The following is a 19194-nucleotide window of genomic DNA, read 5'->3' on the forward strand; positions in this document are numbered from 1 at the left end:
CTTACTGACCAGATGAAAAAAAAGGCTGCACATGAAAAAGGCACAACGGGCTACACTGTTAAGAGAACTTAACCACCCAGTCTATTGAACATTCACATTCATTCCTTCATGTTACTGTTAACTACACCCGTGTTTCTATGAACTGTTAGGGTGGAAAACCTAAAACGTGTAGGGCAGAGTGCCTTGAGGACCAAGGTTGGGTAACACTGACCTACACCACATCCATCACCCACATAGAGCTTGCGAGAATGCTGTTAAATTCACTGCGAAAGTCTGGATAGCTGTGATAACCAAGGGGCAGCTTTAGTACACATCCACATGTGTGGGATTGTGGTCTGCGGAGGAAATCTGTAGTTTCTATGAACTCAATTAGTATGGCTTTATCCAACAGATTGGATCCTGTACAGAACCGCAGGAAAAGCTGAAGATAATTGAAATCAATTTCTCCAATGTACCTTTTCAGGTAACGAGAAACTGTTGACTGGGCAGCTGTCATCTCCTCTGGAAAGATTAGAAGCTCCTTCACTGTTTTTACAGTCGGTTTTTTTTCTGCTATGAAATGATGCAGTCCTTCTGGTGGGAGTAAACCAGCTACAGAACCCACAACGGGACGCCAGCACTTGATTACAAACATTGGGGCCTGAATAAGTACTTTGTGTCCTATCTGTGCCAAAACAGGGAGCAGTGTGTCCTTGGTAGGAACCTGCTTGCACTCATGTGCATCAAGTACTTCCAGCAATTCATCTGTATCCACTGAATTGAAGTCATCCAAAGCCTTCAGGAGAACAGATCGCTCTTCTTGTGAGACGTACAAAAGAAAGGAATCTTTTAAACTACTGGTTGTTGAGCCGTACAATATCTCCTCCAGAAAGGGTATTGCAAGCTTCACTGGGAAGTAACCAGCTTGCTTCCACCCTACAACAAACACTCTAGCTATAGCCTGCCATTCTTCACACTGAAAGTCATGCCGAATGAATGGGACTTTCACCTCAACTCCCAATGTGCAGCTGTCATAGAAATCCATCCAAAATTCTGTCAGGCAGTCCCGCAAAACACCACTTCCTTCCCCCTGTTCAAGCTCTCCATTTGGTAACAACATTTTGATATTGACCTCAGATGAAATAATGTTTGAGTCCTTAAAAGGCACTGATCAAATCAGTAAGACAATGACCTCTTCTAACAGTTAGTATTACGGGACAAGATCGTGGTTCAGGGGGTGCTTGGTCAGGAATATTGGCCTCTCCTGTCAGCCCCGGTGAGAGAGACAATGTGTGATGAGGTGGATCAGACTCTTTTTCTGTAAACAGTGTTTCAGGGTTTAGTTCAACCACACTAATATCCACCCTGTTATCCCCACTAATAATAACAACTGCATCAGAATCTTCACTTTCACCTACATTTGGCAGACCATCCCATGGTAATGTGTCATTCAGTTCAAAATATCCACTTGTGGAAGCTCCATCATTAATTACAAAGTTTGATGGTTCTGAATTTATGTTTTCCGCCAACAGATCATCAGCGGCCTGATTAGGTTCATTGCCAGTGAGATCTACCACAGAGGGCTGGGTTATTGCATGATTGGCCTCTACGTCTTGGGGCTGCTGTTGTGTTTTCTTTCTGGTACACAGATAAAGTCGCAGAATTTTGACTTTACTTTGCTTATACAACTCATCAACTGTACTGGAAGCATCCACATGCATCTGTGAGCTCTCAATATGAGTTGAATAGTGTGAAAGACTTTTGTTTTTTTTTGAGGTGCCATTGGGGAAAAACAGATTTTCAGCCATAAGTTTGATATTTGACACTGTTTCATTTTTATCTACAGATAAATGCCTTGTTCCACCACCACTTACAGACTTCACCTGTTTGAACCCACCCTTCGACTCATCAAAATCCATCCAGCCAACCTCAATTCGTCTAACTGTTCGTTTTGCATTTGTATTTTCTGCCCACTGAGACAATTTCTTTTTAGGAGGCATTCCCTCAGCTCCTGTCAGTCTTTGTCGTAGCCTTGAGAGTATAGATTCTTTCCTGGATGGTGACGTCCGTGACAGTGTTGCTTGTCTGCAGAAGGCCACAGTGGAGACTCTATCGCCAACTTTGGGGATGTACTTTGCCAGGTCACTGTCTGTCATTAAGGGAATGACAGTTTCATCAATCTGAAAAATATAAATAACAAATTAATAAAATTGTCAATATTAAAAAAAACAATGAATACATACAACTGCATATTTTAGAGTTGTTTTTTGCTATCTACTTTTGATAACAGATACTTTTGGTAATGTGGTACACATTTGTCCAACATAAGATGAACAAAAATTGCTTTTAAAATTACTCTTTAAACATATCACGTCATTAATTAATGTCACTGATTAAACACAAATATGAAATTCAATAAATTCTTTTAGAATGTGCATAGTAAATTGTGGATTGCGGCTTTCCGTTCAAAAACAAACACACAGACACACACGCACGCACACAGCAAAAGCTGCAGTGGCTTACATTCTCATCTTCAAGTTTCTTGATCACATCTTCTTCAACTTTGCGCTCTGTTAAGAATTCTCGCAGCCGAGTATCCATAGCTGACCTCTAAACCACATGAAAATAAAATTAGTATTTTTACACTCAGTTATAAATTTTATGTAGCAGATTTTTACATGATAGCCTACCTATAAAATCACTTTATCTATGGCAAATCAGAATTTGATAATGATTGTTTTATTACTTAGATATTATCTATGGTAATGAGGAATGGAGCGATTGTCTACTTGGAGTTTAAGTAGTTCAGCATGAGCAATGACAACCTGCATCAATACAAAATCATTCCGATCACTGTATGCTTTATTAGTTCCCTTGGCAACGTGATAACCGCAGTGAGCTACTGTAACTGCAAGGCTTCATCCGATAATGCGTTGAAAGCTACGGCTCATTTAGCATGTATTACCTTAACAAGTGTGACTCACATGATGCTACTTTCAAAGGAGATGTTCAGCAAAAAAAAGGCAATTTTAAGATGCTTTCCATCTAAAACTGTTATTATTGTCCAGACCAGATTAGTTGCACCAGCTAGTATGGTGATGTGGCCAGGGTAAAAGAGAGACACCTTCGTGACACAGAGAACTAAGGTTTTATGTTGAACATACCTCATTTATTAGTAGCCTTCAGCCTTGCTCTACTTTGAAAGTGTGCTGCGGGGCCGCCGCACGTCCTACAGTTAAAAATGAGTTTACGGCTACATATTAGCACAACAAAACAACGTGTACTAACAACATGAGGATACAACATTTGAAACGTCAGCAGATACCATTTAGAACATAGTAACAATATAGGTCTGAATAAATAACTGCCGAATTGCGGGATAACAATATGAAATAAATATAAAATATAATACACTCACCTTAAGGACATCACCAACAGCAAGGACTCCGTACTATGGCTGACGCAGGTTCTAGTGAATGTGCCCTGGGATAATATATATATATATATCATCAAGTGTTTCGTGGCCACAAATAAGTATTTCGTGGGCACGTTATACCTGTTTCGTGCCCTCGAAATAGTATTTCGTGGCCACAAATAAGTATTTCGTGGGCACGTTATACCTATTTCTTGGCCACAAATAAGTATTTCGTGGGCACGTTATACCTATTTCTTGGCCACAAATAAGTATTTCGTGGGCACGTTATACCTATTTCGTGGCCACAAATAAGTATTTCGTGGGCACGTTATACCTATTTCGTGGCCTCGAAATGATATTTCGTGGCCACAATTTATTTATTTTTTGTACCATGTCATCAGAGGGGCTCCGTAGTTTACAAATCCTTTTAATTAAAATTCTTATTTTATCACCTTAATTTAAGCCTTTAAACACAGCTATTCTGAGCATTAACTGAATGTGAAAATTCATCTCAGTAATTATTATTTAATCGAAAACAATCTCTCACAGACCCACCGCAGCCCATTATGTAGTGCTGTGATGGCACATCAAACAAGCGATTATGCTGGCTGATTACTACGACTGACTGTTGAATATTGGATAACTATCAAGGCCAAACCTGGCAAAAGAGGCACCTGTTGCTCATTATGGCTGTCAGAGAGATGACAGGTCAGGGAGGTGAGTGGACGGTCAATAGCCACCTCTTCTGCTTCTGCACATTCAATTGAGCCTTTGGAAATGGCATCATCAATATGCAACTTCAAAGCCCCCGGGAGTGTGCTGGAGAGGTGCGGCCATGTGTACGTGTGTGTTTATTTGGCGTGTGTGAGAGTGCGCGCATGTGTGAGTCATTACTCATTTGTGTCCCCTGAGTGAGTCGTGGCCATTCAAGCCCTTTGTGTGCAGAGTGAGAGGAGACGAGAGGCCCATCTACACATGAGATCACAGATTATACACTTAACGCTTCGCCAAGAGGGCTCAACAGAGCGCAGGAGAGCAAAATTGAAGGAGAGCGAGGAAAAAAAGGGGAAAAAAAGGGGGAATCAGAGAGGGAGATGATGAGAGAAAAACAAACAACAGAGTGAATGGTGTGAACTGCAAAGGGGCAAGAGGAAGCGGCTTGCACTGAAGGGAAACAGTGATGAGAAAGAGTGCGTTTGTGAGAGCGAACGGGCGAGATGGAGCGAAAAAGAAAATGAGGGCGAGACAGCGGCCGAATGCTATTGTGCTTTTCTTATCAGGCCGGCAGAGCGATTTTATTGCCCGCAGCTTTACAATGAGCAGTTGAGGGTTTAGTGCTCCAGTGATGACCATAGCAAATCTCTGCAAAGATATGGATTACACTAGGGCTAAACTGGCCACTAAACACTCAATAATCCACATTCTGTATCCTGCATGACCTCATTTTCTGGAAAACTGCATTGATAAGAGCCTCAGTTAATTTTATCACTAGCGCAGATTCACAGGATAAACTTCTTCTTAATCTTGTTTTTTTATACCTTTAGGTTGAAAATATATGAGGGGCCCAACGGTGGTTGGAGGAGACAGGCATATTTCCAACAACATATTCTAAAAAAAAGTTGATTAATGGATTGCACTATGAGAGAGAATGAGATTTGATTAATTCTATAAGTGATTAACTACTAATGGTAGTGTTTTGGATATGTAATCAGACAACCCAGCAGGATGAATACGATGTATTATTTTGAAGCTCTGTGAACCAACAGTGTGATATAAAATGTAATATTTTTTTTAAAAAGGGGGTTATTTTTTGAAAAATATATAGCTAACCAGGACCAATACAGTCAAATAGAATAAACAAAAATATAATTAATGTGTAAACAATCAAAATAAATGGCAAAAAAAATGATAGTTGGCATTTTAATCCAGTTTCAGCTGCAACAGGATCCAGCCTCCTCCACCCCCCCACCCCCACCCCCCAGAGAAAACAGCATGATAAAAAGTAGAAGAAGAAGAAAGAAAAGAGGATGAGATGTTGAAATAAAAAGGGCAATGCATGTGTCTCTCCCTCTTCCTCTGTGATTGTGATTAACAATGACATGTTGACTGACTGGAGCCTCTAGACACATAGGGAGGAGGGGATAGCCTCCAAGACTGCATTTCCCATGGGCCTTTGTAACAGCGTCTGCACAGATGGCAGATGGGATGAGAAACTCATGAAGCCTCATTCAAAACAACAATCACACAATCACACAGTCAGCACACACACACGTACACGCACACACACCCAGTGAGTCAGCAAAATAAACATGATCAGCCATGAGTGTGTGGAATATCTAAAGGCTGTTATGCATAAAGTGTAGGGCTTTCACTTCAAGCTTTGGAGTGCGATGAAGAGAGAGAAGTGAAGATAACTGCAGAAATGTCAGACACACGCACACACCAGATACTGCAAGAATTACATAAATCCACACTAGGGGGGTGGATATATGGGTGGTTTGGACCAGTAAAAACTGGTGAGGTCACCCTGTGATCAGCGTAGCTATTTTTAAGGTCACAAATATAAAAAGAAAAAAAAATCAAAGACGCAGGCATGTGGGATGAGTCGGAGATGCAGGACAAAAACAAAAGAGTGGCAGTAAAGCCTGTGCAAAGAAATGAAGATGACAGCATTCGCCAAAACCAGACGATAAGTTGACGGCATGAAAATCTGCCATAACTACACAAACTGGTACTGTACACTAAGCGGATGTGCAGTATTTATACTTATATACTTAAAGTTCACCACATCAGTTGTGACTGAAATAACTACTTAAAGGACTGCCAAGCCACAGCCATTAATGGGCCTGAAACAATGAATCCTACTGACATGATTCCCTTCCTCTCCCTCCGTCCAGGCTGACAGGTGCACTTTCGGTTTTGGACTGTAATGCTTTAAAAGCTTCTAGACAGCTTGACTCATAAACGTTCCCATTTTTCTAAGGAGGAAATAACTTTGATCGTCTATAACTGATTTTAAGAGTCAGATTTTTTTTATTTTCTTGAACAGTTTACGGAAATTTAGTCTGCATATGAATGAGAATGACGGATGCAGGATTTCTAAGACCCCAAACTCTTTTTACTTTAAGATTTTTATTTATCAGCATTTATTGGCAAATAGCCAATATGGACCGATATGTCAGCTGGGCCAATATATATCTATTGGTCAAGTTCTAATGAAAATAAAGCATAACCAAAATTTTAGGTATGGGAAGCTTTCTGGTTCCTTTTGCATTCTGTTTGTAGTCCTGTAATCCATGCAGGTAAACAGTGCGTGTTAATATGCTAACCTGAAAATGGTGATGGACAGAGAAATAAAAATGTGTGGTAGACATCACTATGGACGTACTGCTACTAGGCATGGTATAGTATATCCTCACATAGACTCAACACTCTCATTTTATAAATAAATAAATAAACAAAAAAACTACAGCATCTCTTTAGGAGCTGACACAAAATGACATGTTTTCAACCAGCCACTCAAAAACTGCATTGAAGCTAATGTGGCAACAGAGCACCATCTTTCATCTTCCACCAATACATGTGAGTATACATCTATAAGAAAACAACAAAAAGCATCGGGGAGCTTTAAACATCTCATAGAACTTGCCACACAAAATGCACTTTCTTAATACGCACTTTGCGTTTTCCCCGAAAAAGAGTGCAGATGGCCGTTTATTACAAGCTGATACGTCAGCCACATACAGCAGCTCCATGCAGCAACATCAACACTGTTCTCATCCCTCTCACTTTTTTTCCTCTCACACATAAGCCATCCAATCACAGGTCTGACACACAGAAAACCGGAGAAAATAAACTGGGCTTAACGTCTGATTGAGAGTGCTTATCCGACGCGCTTATCTTGGGCCAGGGCTTGTAAGATTTCATGTTTCCCCAAACGATTTGCTCGTTTCTCACTTATCATGTTTCCCACTTGTAGTAGTAAACACGGGCCACATTTGGTTTGAATAAGGCAAATACGAATGTATTTATAGGCGTGTTTTTTTGTGTGTGTTGCATTAATGTATGCAATAACTTTGAGCCATAATGCACCAAATTAAAAATTAGGTATTCAGTCCTTGTACCATTTCAGGACTTAATTTGGGTAAAGCCCTGTATGCATAAATATTTAGGCCCATGGGCAAAGAAGGCTTGTTTCCCATCAGTTAGTGTAATCCTGTCAAGGGTGCTGTGTGGGTAAGGTGACGAATTCCAATCAAGCATGTGCTGCCTCCAATTAAGCAAATAAGTGAAAGCTCTACATTTGCATTACATAAAAAAGAAATGCATTTAAAAAAAACAAAACAACTGCATTTTGGTTCTCAGTGCCAGGAGCTGTACCCTGGGCACGTTTTCCACAAAAATAAGCATGAATGTGCGTCTGTACATGCATCAAAGAGAAGCAAAGCTATTGAGCACTCCCATGTACCGGCTTGTCTGTTTCTATTAGCACCGCCAGCAACCAAAGAGGGAGAGCTGCATAAAAGAGGAGTGAGAAAAGGCAAGATAAGACAGTAATACCTGCTGAGATGTGTTTCTTATGACAGCCACTACAAAGTCTCCAGTTCGCTGCAGACCAGTTCAGTGTGCCTTTTCCCGCTTCCTGACTCAAACCTTATCAAGTGCTAGCTTAAAACATACTGTGCACACACGCAGACAAGTGAGCGCAAACACTCGGACGCCGCTGTTAAAGTCGGCCAAAGCCAGCACACATACTCAGCATTCACAGGGCTAAAGGCCTTTAAACAATTCATTGCAAAATGTCTTGTAGGTCTTAGTCATTCGCACTCTCGCTTGATTCGTCACCAACACACAGCAGTAGCAGCAATTCACATGAATGACAGCATGAGTAAACACAAAGAAAAGAGAAAAGAGAGAGAGAAGGGAGGAGATAACTGGAAGAGAACTGCAGGGATGCGGCGAGTCTTCCCAAAATAATCCAATAATAATGAGCCACCATTTCATTAGCATTTGAGTAGCTTGTAAAAGAAAAAAAAAGATTTTTCAGAAGTCTGTTTACTGGAGCAGAAGTGAAGGGAAAAAGAGCTTTTAACAGAAGAAGAGATCAAGAGTGGAAAGGGAGATGGAAATAAAGTGAGGTCAGATGTCACCAACAGGGTAGAAAGGAAAAACTGCAGAAAGAGTAACAGTGTGAATGTTTGCTTGGGGGAAATGACAGATAAAGAGAGAAGACGGACAGATACAGCGGACTCTTTTCAGCACAGCGGACAGCTCCTGCTCTCTCTGCTGACAGATACACTGACTAAGAGAAGCTGCATTGGAAATCCTTCATTTGGGCGGAAAAAGTCATTGACAAACAGCTGAAGCTGCAACTGCACTAATTGCTGTATTAATACCACCAGGATCTTTTCAAGGTCTAAGAGTGCGTGGCGGCAAAATACGACCAAAGATGCGAAAGCCCCGCTCTTTGCAGGAGCCCCCGCAGCAGAGCAGAGCCATACTCAGCACGGCTGATATTATATTCAGGGGGAAAAAAATCCAGGTCAGAAAGATGTGCACGTACGCACACACACACTGCAGGGTTTGGAGGATTGCAGCCAAGTGATCGCAAAGCTGACTTCATCCAACTGCAGTTTAAAATGTCTGCCACCTGATTGGCTAAAGAGGCTTAGTAACGGATCTTGCAATAAGCCTTGTCACATGCTATTGGGTAACAAACAAAAACAAAACAAAAAAAAACTTTTTTTTGCTCTTTCGTGTTATAGATCACGCCCTGATACTCTTTCACAAACACATTATTAAAAACCACGTTTCCGATTCAAAAAGCTATAAAAACATCACACTGAAATGATGCAGTACTGAGTAGTAAGTATAGCAGTAACAGTAGCTCAGACTTTTGATTAAAGTTAGGCACAGCTCGTTTGGCTGTTTATCAGTGGGATCTTTAAAAAATGCTTTTTTAAGTTTATGTAATAAATTTGAAGATTAGGAAAGCCTGAGCGCCAATGAAAGTTTGAGATTTTTGGATTTTCTTCCAATAAAAGCCTGCTGCATGGTGCTACTTTTTTAATTTATTTATTTTAGCCAGGGAATTAAAAAAAGGAGTTGGATATATAAAATTAAAATGCATGTGCATCCCCTACATAAAACCATTTATCATAGAAATCTGAAAGCATGTGCTTGAGACTGACAGCGCTGAACTGCTAGAACCGTGCCTCTCAGCTAAAATAATAAGCCGATGCACTTTCTCATGAATAAATTTACATCTTTCTTTATACAACACAATTCAGTCGATGGCCTTTTCAGTTCAGTTTGCTCTTGTTGTTCGGTTGATCCCTTTCATCTAGTGTTAACTGGGTCCTGGACCCAGGAATAAATAAGTAGGACGCAAAGAAAAAATAAAAAAGTGGTATAGTCATATCGTGCTATTGTTGGGTGCGGCAGCCACCCTCAGCAACATATCCTTTCTACAAAGACGTGTATGAAGTCAAACAGCTGCACTTTAAATCTATAGTGTAGTCGTCTCTAACCATTTGCTTGGCAAGTGGCAGGTTGCTCGTTCGATTCCAGCCATAGACGCAAATCCTTTTGGGATTGTGTCAGAAAGGGCATCTGGAGTAAAAGCTCTGCCAAATCAAACACGCATCACCACCTGCTGTGGCAACCCCATGTGACAATGGAGCAGCCAATGACACTTTATTCTGTACTGAAGGAACTGACTATACAATTTTAATAACTTAGTGTGTGTCTTTCAAGCGTAGCCTCCAGAGTGGCGTCATCTGAGAAATTCGAGGTTCGTAGTCGTTCCGATTTCTTCTACGCTGGTTGTGTTTTTATTTACTTTTGTGATAAAGCTGCAAAACTGTGACACCATAAGGACTGCTCTCCACTTAATGCCACGAGAGAGGTGAAAAGCTTGTCATGTTCATAGAAAATATCAGATCAAGTATTTTAAGTGAACTGTAATCAAGAGGCAGCACCAGAATGTAAACTGACTTTTAAGCTAATCAAGTTAATGATGGCAATTAAGGCAATCGGCTGCCTTTTGAGCTGCTTGTTTTTGTAAAAGAAATGTTTTTTCACAGAATGGCAACAGCGTTAGCTTCATCATTTCTGGAAAGTACAGATCGATAAATCGTTAAATAAATATGCCAGAGTCACCACGTGCTGCACTTAGCTTTGCTCATTTAACACCTGAATCCAAAGGAATGAATGAACACGGGTGTAACTTCTTCATACACTCTGGAGACAACCTAAGAGCTGCAGTAAGGAAGCACTGCCTGGGCCTTTTACCAGAACACAACTTTTATGATTTATGTGTTAAGGCCAAAAAAATAAAAAATAAAATAAAATGCCTGGAAGTCACGAGTGGGAGAGCGAAAAAGTATCTAAAGTAGAAAGGCTCAAAGAGAGAAAAAATAGAAAGGGCCAAGGAGAGAAGTGAAATCAAGGACATGTTCTCACCGTGGGAAGGACTGCATCAAACAAATGAGAGATGCTGCTGAAGCCGGGTGAAGGCATTAGTTAAACCGTGAGGTGCTGAAGTGGAACTTTAAGGACCCTTCTTTCAGCATTTTTCTCCTCTTCCACTTGGAAACAGCAGATTCTGTCTAGGAACTAATGTAACTTAATTTCTCTTTTCAGTTTTTCCTCAAGTCAGGAAGTAACAAGGGCATGCTTGTGCGTTATGTCATGGGAGCCTCAGAAGGAAGCACTCGAGGCTTGCGTTCTGTACTTTAACAAGGCCTTTCGCAACTTGTCTCCTGATTTCACTCAAAATGTGATAATTTCAAAGCTGAGAGGAAGTGAAGTCCTACAGGGCATCCAGCGTGTTGCTTACACCTCACTGGGTGTAAGTCACTATGTGCTCCTTGTTCTTTCTCAGCCTCCGCAAGGAATGATTGATCAGAGCAACTTGTTTGCAGTATGCAAGTAGTCTGGCGTTTTATATGTGCAAGTGTGTTTCTTCTTGGCTCCATATTCAGTTATGTGATGATTGCCTTTTTACGGAATGCGTTTGAGTGTGTGCGTCTTTGTGTGTCTGTGAGATGAGGCCGCTGTAGACTAGCTGATGTTAAGTTCAAAGATCACTAGATAAGACCCAGCAGACCTGCCTCGCATCAAGCTGGTGGCAATTCAGGATCGCTAATCTGTTTGCTTGGTTTGGTTTGTCGTGCATGCACTACATCAGATAGGATGTGTGCATGCACAGTGTGTGTGTGTGAGTACTCACACACAAACGCATGCCTCCGTGCATGTTCGCCATCAGCTGAAACAATGGAGAGTACTGTTCCATTGAACCGCAGTTGATGGAGGATAAGAGCGGGAGCAAGCAGCTCCAGTGGGTCTCAGTAATCCATCATCATAAGACACAGTCAGGAATGACACACTCAAATGCGCGCGCACACAAAATACGGCTGAGGGGTTAGCGGACCATGATGTACTTTGCGTTATTGTACAAAAAAAAAAGATCACACACAGTGTGCACACACACCCACACACCCAAGACAATCAAAAGTCAAGCCAGACAATTACAAAACTGAACACAAAGAAGCCAAATTTGCTGAAGCCAAACTCGGCTCTGACGTATTTCATTATATAATTATTCTCTAACAATTCCAAAATGTGCTTTTTAATAAAAGACGGCCAAAAGAATGAGCTCAGGCCTCAACTACACATCTGTTGTGGTGCTGTACCAGTACAGGCCTGTCCATCAGCTTTACTTCAGACTCGTCCTCCACGCTGGACAGTGGTGAACATGAGGCGTTTGAAGTAAAACAAAAACAGCGGTAAGAGAGAAGCAGTTGTCAGAAGCTCGTGCTTTGGAAATAAAACCTTGAAAGACAACCAATTGAAGTTTGTGCTGGTGTTGATCATTTTAGATTCAAATCAAGTCAGTTTTGGCCAGTTCTTTTTTTTACATAAACCATGTTTTCAAGTCATCTCCTTCTGTCCTTTGCATTATTTGCATGCCTTTAGGGGATTTAATACATTAATACTTTATCTCTCATAGCTTCAATTTATCTGATGACTTCTGTTTTGGTGCATGCCATCATCCTGGAGGAGATTTTCTTGGATGCTATTAGATAACTAATGGATGTGTGAGCAAGCTAGAAAGACCTAATCAAAAGACTTAACTTTGAGACGTAAAGAAGGGCAACTAGAACCCAAAAATATAAGCTGGAGTTACATTTAAAAACATCTAAAAACTACATACGCAACAACGTTTATGAAAAAAACTTGTGGTATTAAGTTAACCAGAAATGCCTTCCTTACACACAAAATGTACTCAAAATTTAACAATTTTTACCTTGGAAACCAATTACAAAACCACTATTTAAGTCATTTTTTTACTCTATTTAGTAATATTTACATAACAAGTCATCCACCACTACACATATGGATTTGTTTATTAGTAAACAAATCGAGGAAAGTAATTAATAAATGTCTCACTGTAGCTGCCATTAGGTTAGGTATTAGTGGCCGATATCCAACTCCCGATTCCAGTCTAACTACAATGAAATAATATTAAGCTTTCAAAATTATAACTGCACGTACACGAAATGTTTAAGTGTCGGTTATGATAAAGTTACAAAAATATAAAAACCCAGATAATGATCTCATGAATGTCAAATTCACTCACACACACAAACTATTTCCAATCAAAAGGTCATATCAACACAAAATCCATTCTCAAATATCACAGAGCCATGCCAGCATGCACGCTCTCTTTGCCAAGAAGGCCTCACACTTGAAATAAGAGAGTAAACACACGGAAAGATTAGGATTTTTAGAAAAGAAAAAAAGAAAGACTGCAGTGACTAAAATTATGTCATGGGAGGAATAACTCCTGGCAGGAGTCAGCAGTGACATTCAAATACAGACATCTCATGAATCATTTGTAGCAGCTTTGGAGATAAACATTTCAGTGCAATTCCAGTTCCTTAGGCAAGCAACAAAATCACATTTTAGGTACCCATCCATCCATCTATCTGACTGACTATCTATGCACACACACACACACACACACACACACACACACACACACTCTCACAAATCGATGTCTGTATGATTCTTGTCAGCAATGCCAGATTTTTCATTTAGGTCACTGTGCAACTGGGAATGAAACAATTTCCATGCGTGACCCCCACGGTACAATGCACAGGGTGAGACTCAGCCATCTATTGAATCCATACATTAACTTGATTATAAGAGCCTCCATCTCTGCACTCAGATAACATAATCCAACCCTTACCCTGAGCTGACCGCATTCAGAGCTTGAATGTGGCGAGTGCAGGGTAAGGGGTCAGTGGATATAGAGGGGTGGGTTGGTGAGGCACAGGGGCTTTTGGAGGTTAGTACAGTGAGTCACCAACACTGTCAGATATTGGCTTCAAAATGATTTCTTGTACCTCTCTCCTCGAGGGTTTCCGAGTGTGAAAGTGCCTGAAGGAGGGGTGAGGATAAACCATGACATAGTGCTACAGGATCATGGTTGTCCTGCTGGTATCAGAAACGAACATTTCTACATGTGGTTACGTCTTATTTGAATAACTGGTTTGTGTCATTTTACTCATAAATACCAAAAACTTATAAATGTCAATTATAACATAAATGTTTTTTTTCTCTCCAATATTTATTTGTACAACTAGTCAGAGTTAATGTAATTCAACCAGTACATGCCAGTGCTTCAGTATTGTTTACTTCATGATGTTAGTTGTTGGCTGGTTACTAGGCAACATCTTGATGTCATAATATATCATGGATTATTTAAGTTTTGGGGATAATTAATGAGATGACACTGTTATGGAATTAAAATGATACAACACAAGATGTTACAGGTGCATAAACGCTACAAACAGGTCTCTTTAGCCTATTGGGAAATGGTTGCTAGGCAACATGATGACGTTTCTTCAGTGCCTGAACTTAATTTCATTATAAAAGAAATGTGTAAACTTTACTATTCCTCCAAATTGCATTAAGCTGCAGGATCATCTTCTCTCCCTGAAACAATTGAAAATAAAGTGCTCTTTAACTATAAATAATTAATTGTAAACAGTTAGTTATAAATAATTCACTGGAAATGAGCCGCTCTACAGCCACCTTTATGTGACATATTTTACCTTCCCAAACAAAAGCAATTGCAACAGATTTATATAACAATGTCAGGTTTTTAAATCATTTCCCAGCATGTTTACGGGACATTGGTGCTTTTCTCCTTGTAATTGCATTGATGCTTTGCTCATACTGAGGCTGCTAGCTAGTTCTGTGTTCCTTCTAGCTTTAGCTTTGACCATTTTCCCTTTGCTAGCTTCTTTAAAGTGTTCATATATAGTTGTGTGAAGGTGATTTGAGTGACTGGGTTTATTGTTAGGAGTATTTTCATGACGGTGGTCCTCCCATGGTTTACTTTGGCAAACTTTACGAGGCGCTTCAATGCTAATTACATGTTGTGTGGCTGTGAGTGTTTGTCTGAAACCAAATTTCTGCTGAAAAATAAATAAATAAAATGGCACACCCAGCTTAGTTGAAAACTGGCTTTTATTTTCTCAGGTTAAAACAAATGAGTGATTTTTTTAATGCATTTTCTACACATATTTGATTTAAGTCACAAAACAGTTTTTTTCTTTTTATATGCTTTGTAAAAGGTCTTATGACAGCACAGCTTTTTTTAAATGTGATAATTTAGCACTTTACCATCACAAACACTACTCCACATGCTGTTAAGAGTTTCAGTGGATTTTGAGCCTTTTGTGACATGGTTTATTTTTCCTCAATTACTATGAAATAGGTTTAGGAATGTCACACAGATGCTTCTAGCTAAGGGCAGGATGGGCTTTACAAACATCTTGTTCTCCATCAATCATTAGTTCTTTTCTTCCATCCTATGGAGAAATACCGAAACATCAGCACCTTTTCAACTTTTGGTTGGTGGGCAAATACAGAGGTCAGGCAAAACAGGCCACACTGTCATGAAGCGTTTCCAAAGGTGTTCAATTAAGTCTGTTAAATTCAAAGATGTACTAGGTTTTGCATCTTTTCTGACTGGCTGCTGGGCACCGAGAGTGAGCCTGCCACTGTCTTTGTGTTTTAACTTTTTAATTAGATGTGTGCTATATATATTATCTGTAATATTCTTGTGTACTTGTATGGAATAACTGCCTCAAATGAGCAGCATAACAACAAAAATAAGCTCTTTATCTAATGAGCAGTCTAAGAAAAGCCATTATTTATACTTACATGTAAACTGGAGGAGTAGACTTTCAGTGAAGCGATGACATTTTTTTTTAAACTTTACCCACTGACTATATTTTATCCTGCTTTTAATGCAAATACTGCAAGAGCATTGATTATAGCAGCATTTGTGATCTAACACACATATACACCCTGATATGCTTCAGAGGGTTTGTTTTGCATGTGCTTACAGTTTCTCTGTTCCAGAGAATAAATGGAGTGAGGCTGATTTTTGCAGTAACTGCTGTTTTTGAGGCTGAGGTTATTATAGTTAACTAAAACTAACTGAAATGATTTTTTGAATTTGGAAAAACACAAAAAAAAATCCTTAGTTTTAGTTTTTATTAGTTTGGTAAAAATGTTACAACCTGTCTGATGAGGCACTGATTTCAAGACATTCTGTGTTTTTATTGCAATACCTAAATTTTGACTCTGACACTGATGACTAATAAAACCTCATCTAAAATAAGGAAATCAACAGGAAAATCAACTCTGGATTAAAAGCAAAAATTCAGAAACCAAACTGATTTAAAAACAACCAGTCAAAATGAAATCTAATATATGTATAGCTGGTTTTTGGGTCATTGCAATTATTTTGTTAGAGCTACAAACGAAAAAACTAAATACAAAACAAGGAAAAAACAAAAACAAAAAACAGGTCGACAGGTTACTAGTCGGCTACTATAATTTCCGGTATTGGCTTTTCCACGTTTCCACCTAATACAGTATTTCTAGCTGCCCACGCTAACATAGATGACTAGAAAGGTGCTAGATCCAAACATCAGTCAATAAACTTTTGTACCAGATGGTTACTAGATGTAAAACAAAGTAAGTTCTTACACATTCCCACCCAGAAGAACAGGCTTCAATGGCCCTGGCTTAATACAGACTAGTTGAACTCTGCTACAGGTGATGTAGCAGTCCTCTCACTATAAACGACTTCAAACCCGGCATATAGGCTTGCACAGGAAACAACACTGCAGCAACCGTCTTTGTGTTTGTCGTCGTGTTGGCACATTTACAACTGACACCACAGCCAAAGCTGCCGCAAAATGATTCTCCTCGTAAGTCCAGTTGATCCTACACCTCAATGGACACAGAACAGCTGATTAAGAGGGTCGATCGTGTAAATATACGCTCCACGTAGCACCTACTCCAAGCACCTGCACTGGAAAGACCCCACATGTAAGATTTGTCATGGCCCGAACTGCTTTCTTATCAGTTGTCGACACTACTGACTGATATCCAGCCCACCTACACAATGTTATTGCCAAATAAGGACTCTACAGTAGATTATGATACTGTTCTTATTTCCCTTGATGATATGAACCATGGCTCACACTCCTAACTTCATTTTGTGAGCCAAAACCAGCGCTGCTACGCTAACGGCATCACCTCCACAAAAAAGGAAGACACACACAAAAAAAAGCATACAGTGTCACTGTGGCCTGGGTAACTAGTGTTCTTATTCTTACTTAGGAAAAAAACAACAAGTTTTAAGTCTAATATATATACACTATTTCAAGTCTATGTCATGTGGTGGCCATGTCGTCCTGATATGTTCTTCACTCACTGTGTAACAGGGTGGAAAGCAAAAAGCAGACAATGATTTGCTGTGATGCAGAGCAGAACTACTAACCAGTGTAATGTGGTGTTAAATGACAACTTCTGACACCGTTTTCAGGCTGTAGGGGATGCACGAACATACCTCAGAGATCCTAGATATCTAATATAGAATACTAAAATTACACACACACACACACACACTACAAACTTGGCTATAATCAACCGTCGGCCACTGCAATATGCAGCATGATGAATAGGTACACAGTTAGCTATACTTCCAGTAAGGCAAGTGTGTGTGTGTTTAGAGCCAAGGGAGTGAGGCGAAGTAGGCCAGCATGAATATAAAATCACCCCTGCCAGGGAATGATGTGGGCTACAAAAAGGAAGAGAGCAGAGAGTGTGTGTGTGTGTGTGTGTGTTGCCAGAGAAAATGTGCAGATGAAGGTGTAGGAAACTAAAGCAGGGGTTCTGTAGGAACACTCATTTCTCCTCTTTCTGGGATGTTGGGGGCGCACCCTCGCCGGCACACAAAAACCAGGTAAATCAAACAAAGCAGCTTGTTATAATTTTGGAGATTACTGCATTGTCATTGTGCCAGATGTAAATGCACGCACACACACGCATACACCGATGCAAAACAAACAAGATTCTCAACAGTGTTTTTGATCCAAATGTTTTGTATTAAGATGACATAGGAATTATATTGTTATGGCCCCTCCCATCTCACTACAATCACACGCAGACAATGCACACTTTTGGGGGAGAAAAAAAAAAACACACACACACACACACAAAAAAAAAAACAAAACACAATAGAGGCAGACACAAAAGCATGAAGCAGCCAGACACACAGACACAATGGTGTTGAAGCAAGGAGCACAGCAGAGGACAACCAGAACAATCGAGAACATATGCTTCCTGGAGCTCTTAATGTGAAGCTGTGAAAATGAATTATGCATTAGGCCAGAGAAAAAAAGCTGATATTAAATTAATCAATTAATATTTTATATCTTAAGGAATTTAAGAGAAATCTCAAAGTCCAGCTGGTTACACTTTTACAAATGCAAAGGGACGAGTTGGTTATCTTTGGTTAAGTACTTTACACAGTATTAATATGCGGACCTTACTTCTATTCACGGATACTTTTGATGCAGCGAATTACTAACAGGGCTGAGTGTTTCAGGTTTCAGGTCACATTTACGCCTAAACTAATAACACACAAACAGCTGCCCTTTTAATGTCTTTATTGAAAACCTTGGGTCGTCAATCACAGCGCAGACTGGAAAAAGTAACTGAACCTCTGTGCTAATGACTTTGCTAATGATGCGAATCATGTGTTGAATCACATTTTAGATTTGCTGAAGTGTACTCAGTGTTCAGTCCTTAACCTAACCTAAAAGTTGAATTATTTATGAGTGGTAATTATAACAAATTCAATCAAAAAATTATCAAGATTGATAATGGAGCCTTAAAGCATACAGCAAACACAGAAGGTGACTGTTCGGTTCAAAAGCGATTACATTTTCAGCTCGATAATTGCCAACAAGCATGTGCTTCCCTTATGCAATTCATTCATAATTCATAAAACCTGCTCTTGCTTAATTAAGACCCCTATGCCGATGGTGTTTTAAAGAAATCAAACTCTAGACATAAAATCCCCTCTATGACAATTTATAGCATTGCAGGTAAAAGCCAGGCCTGAGCGCCTTATGTCATCTCCTTATTGCACTTCTCTTCCATCTGCAGTTGCATTTACAAAAACCTAGCAACAGTAGGTAAGAGGTGATGACAGGACAACACAAAGTCTCCCTCCAGACCTTCTAATGCTCAAAGATGAGAAGACGGAGAAAGTATTCCGAGAATAAGAACCAGTGAGGGGTGGCGCTGCAGACAGCTCCATTACCTAATCATAAAAGGGATCATCTACATTCATCCAACGGCCGCTTCACCCAGCCAGGGAGCCAAAGAGCGAGACAAGATTACACCAGTGGGTAAGGGGA

At 39.9% G+C, this 19194-nt stretch overlaps 2 protein-coding genes across 16 annotated transcripts in view; both read right to left on the reverse strand.

The window, feature by feature from the left end:
* nbeaa (neurobeachin a) overlaps positions 1-19194 on the reverse strand; it is a 106986-nt gene that overhangs the window by 81370 nt on the left and 6422 nt on the right. The window lies entirely within an intron of this gene.
* Positions 1028-3422, reverse strand: LOC147320723 (uncharacterized). The gene is made up of 3 exons (XM_086308905.1): positions 3144-3422; positions 2503-2589; positions 1028-2159 (listed from the first exon to the last, which is right to left on the reverse strand). Exons 2-3 carry the CDS (start codon positions 2578-2580, stop codon positions 1137-1139), a joined length of 1101 nt encoding a protein of 366 aa, XP_086165031.1. The 5' UTR covers positions 2581-2589; positions 3144-3422; the 3' UTR covers positions 1028-1136.

This window comes from Aulonocara sp. 'chitande type north' Nkhata Bay, linkage group LG10 (assembly GCF_057382095.1).
Source record: "Aulonocara sp. 'chitande type north' Nkhata Bay isolate Kocher_YH1m ecotype deep benthic linkage group LG10, A_spYH_male_GT1.1, whole genome shotgun sequence".
Classification (NCBI taxonomy): domain Eukaryota; kingdom Metazoa; phylum Chordata; class Actinopteri; order Cichliformes; family Cichlidae; genus Aulonocara; species Aulonocara sp. 'chitande type north' Nkhata Bay.

Bases quoted from the DNA above. Each gene is read 5' to 3' on its own strand.
- LOC147320723 (XM_086308905.1), bottom strand. From the start codon at position 2,580: ATGGATACTCGGCTGCGAGAATTCTTAACAGAGCGCAAAGTTGAAGAA. The intron at 2,160-2,502 runs GTAAGCCACTGC...TATATTTTTCAG, and splicing joins AGAAACTTGAAGATGAGAAT to ATTGATGAAACTGTCATTCC.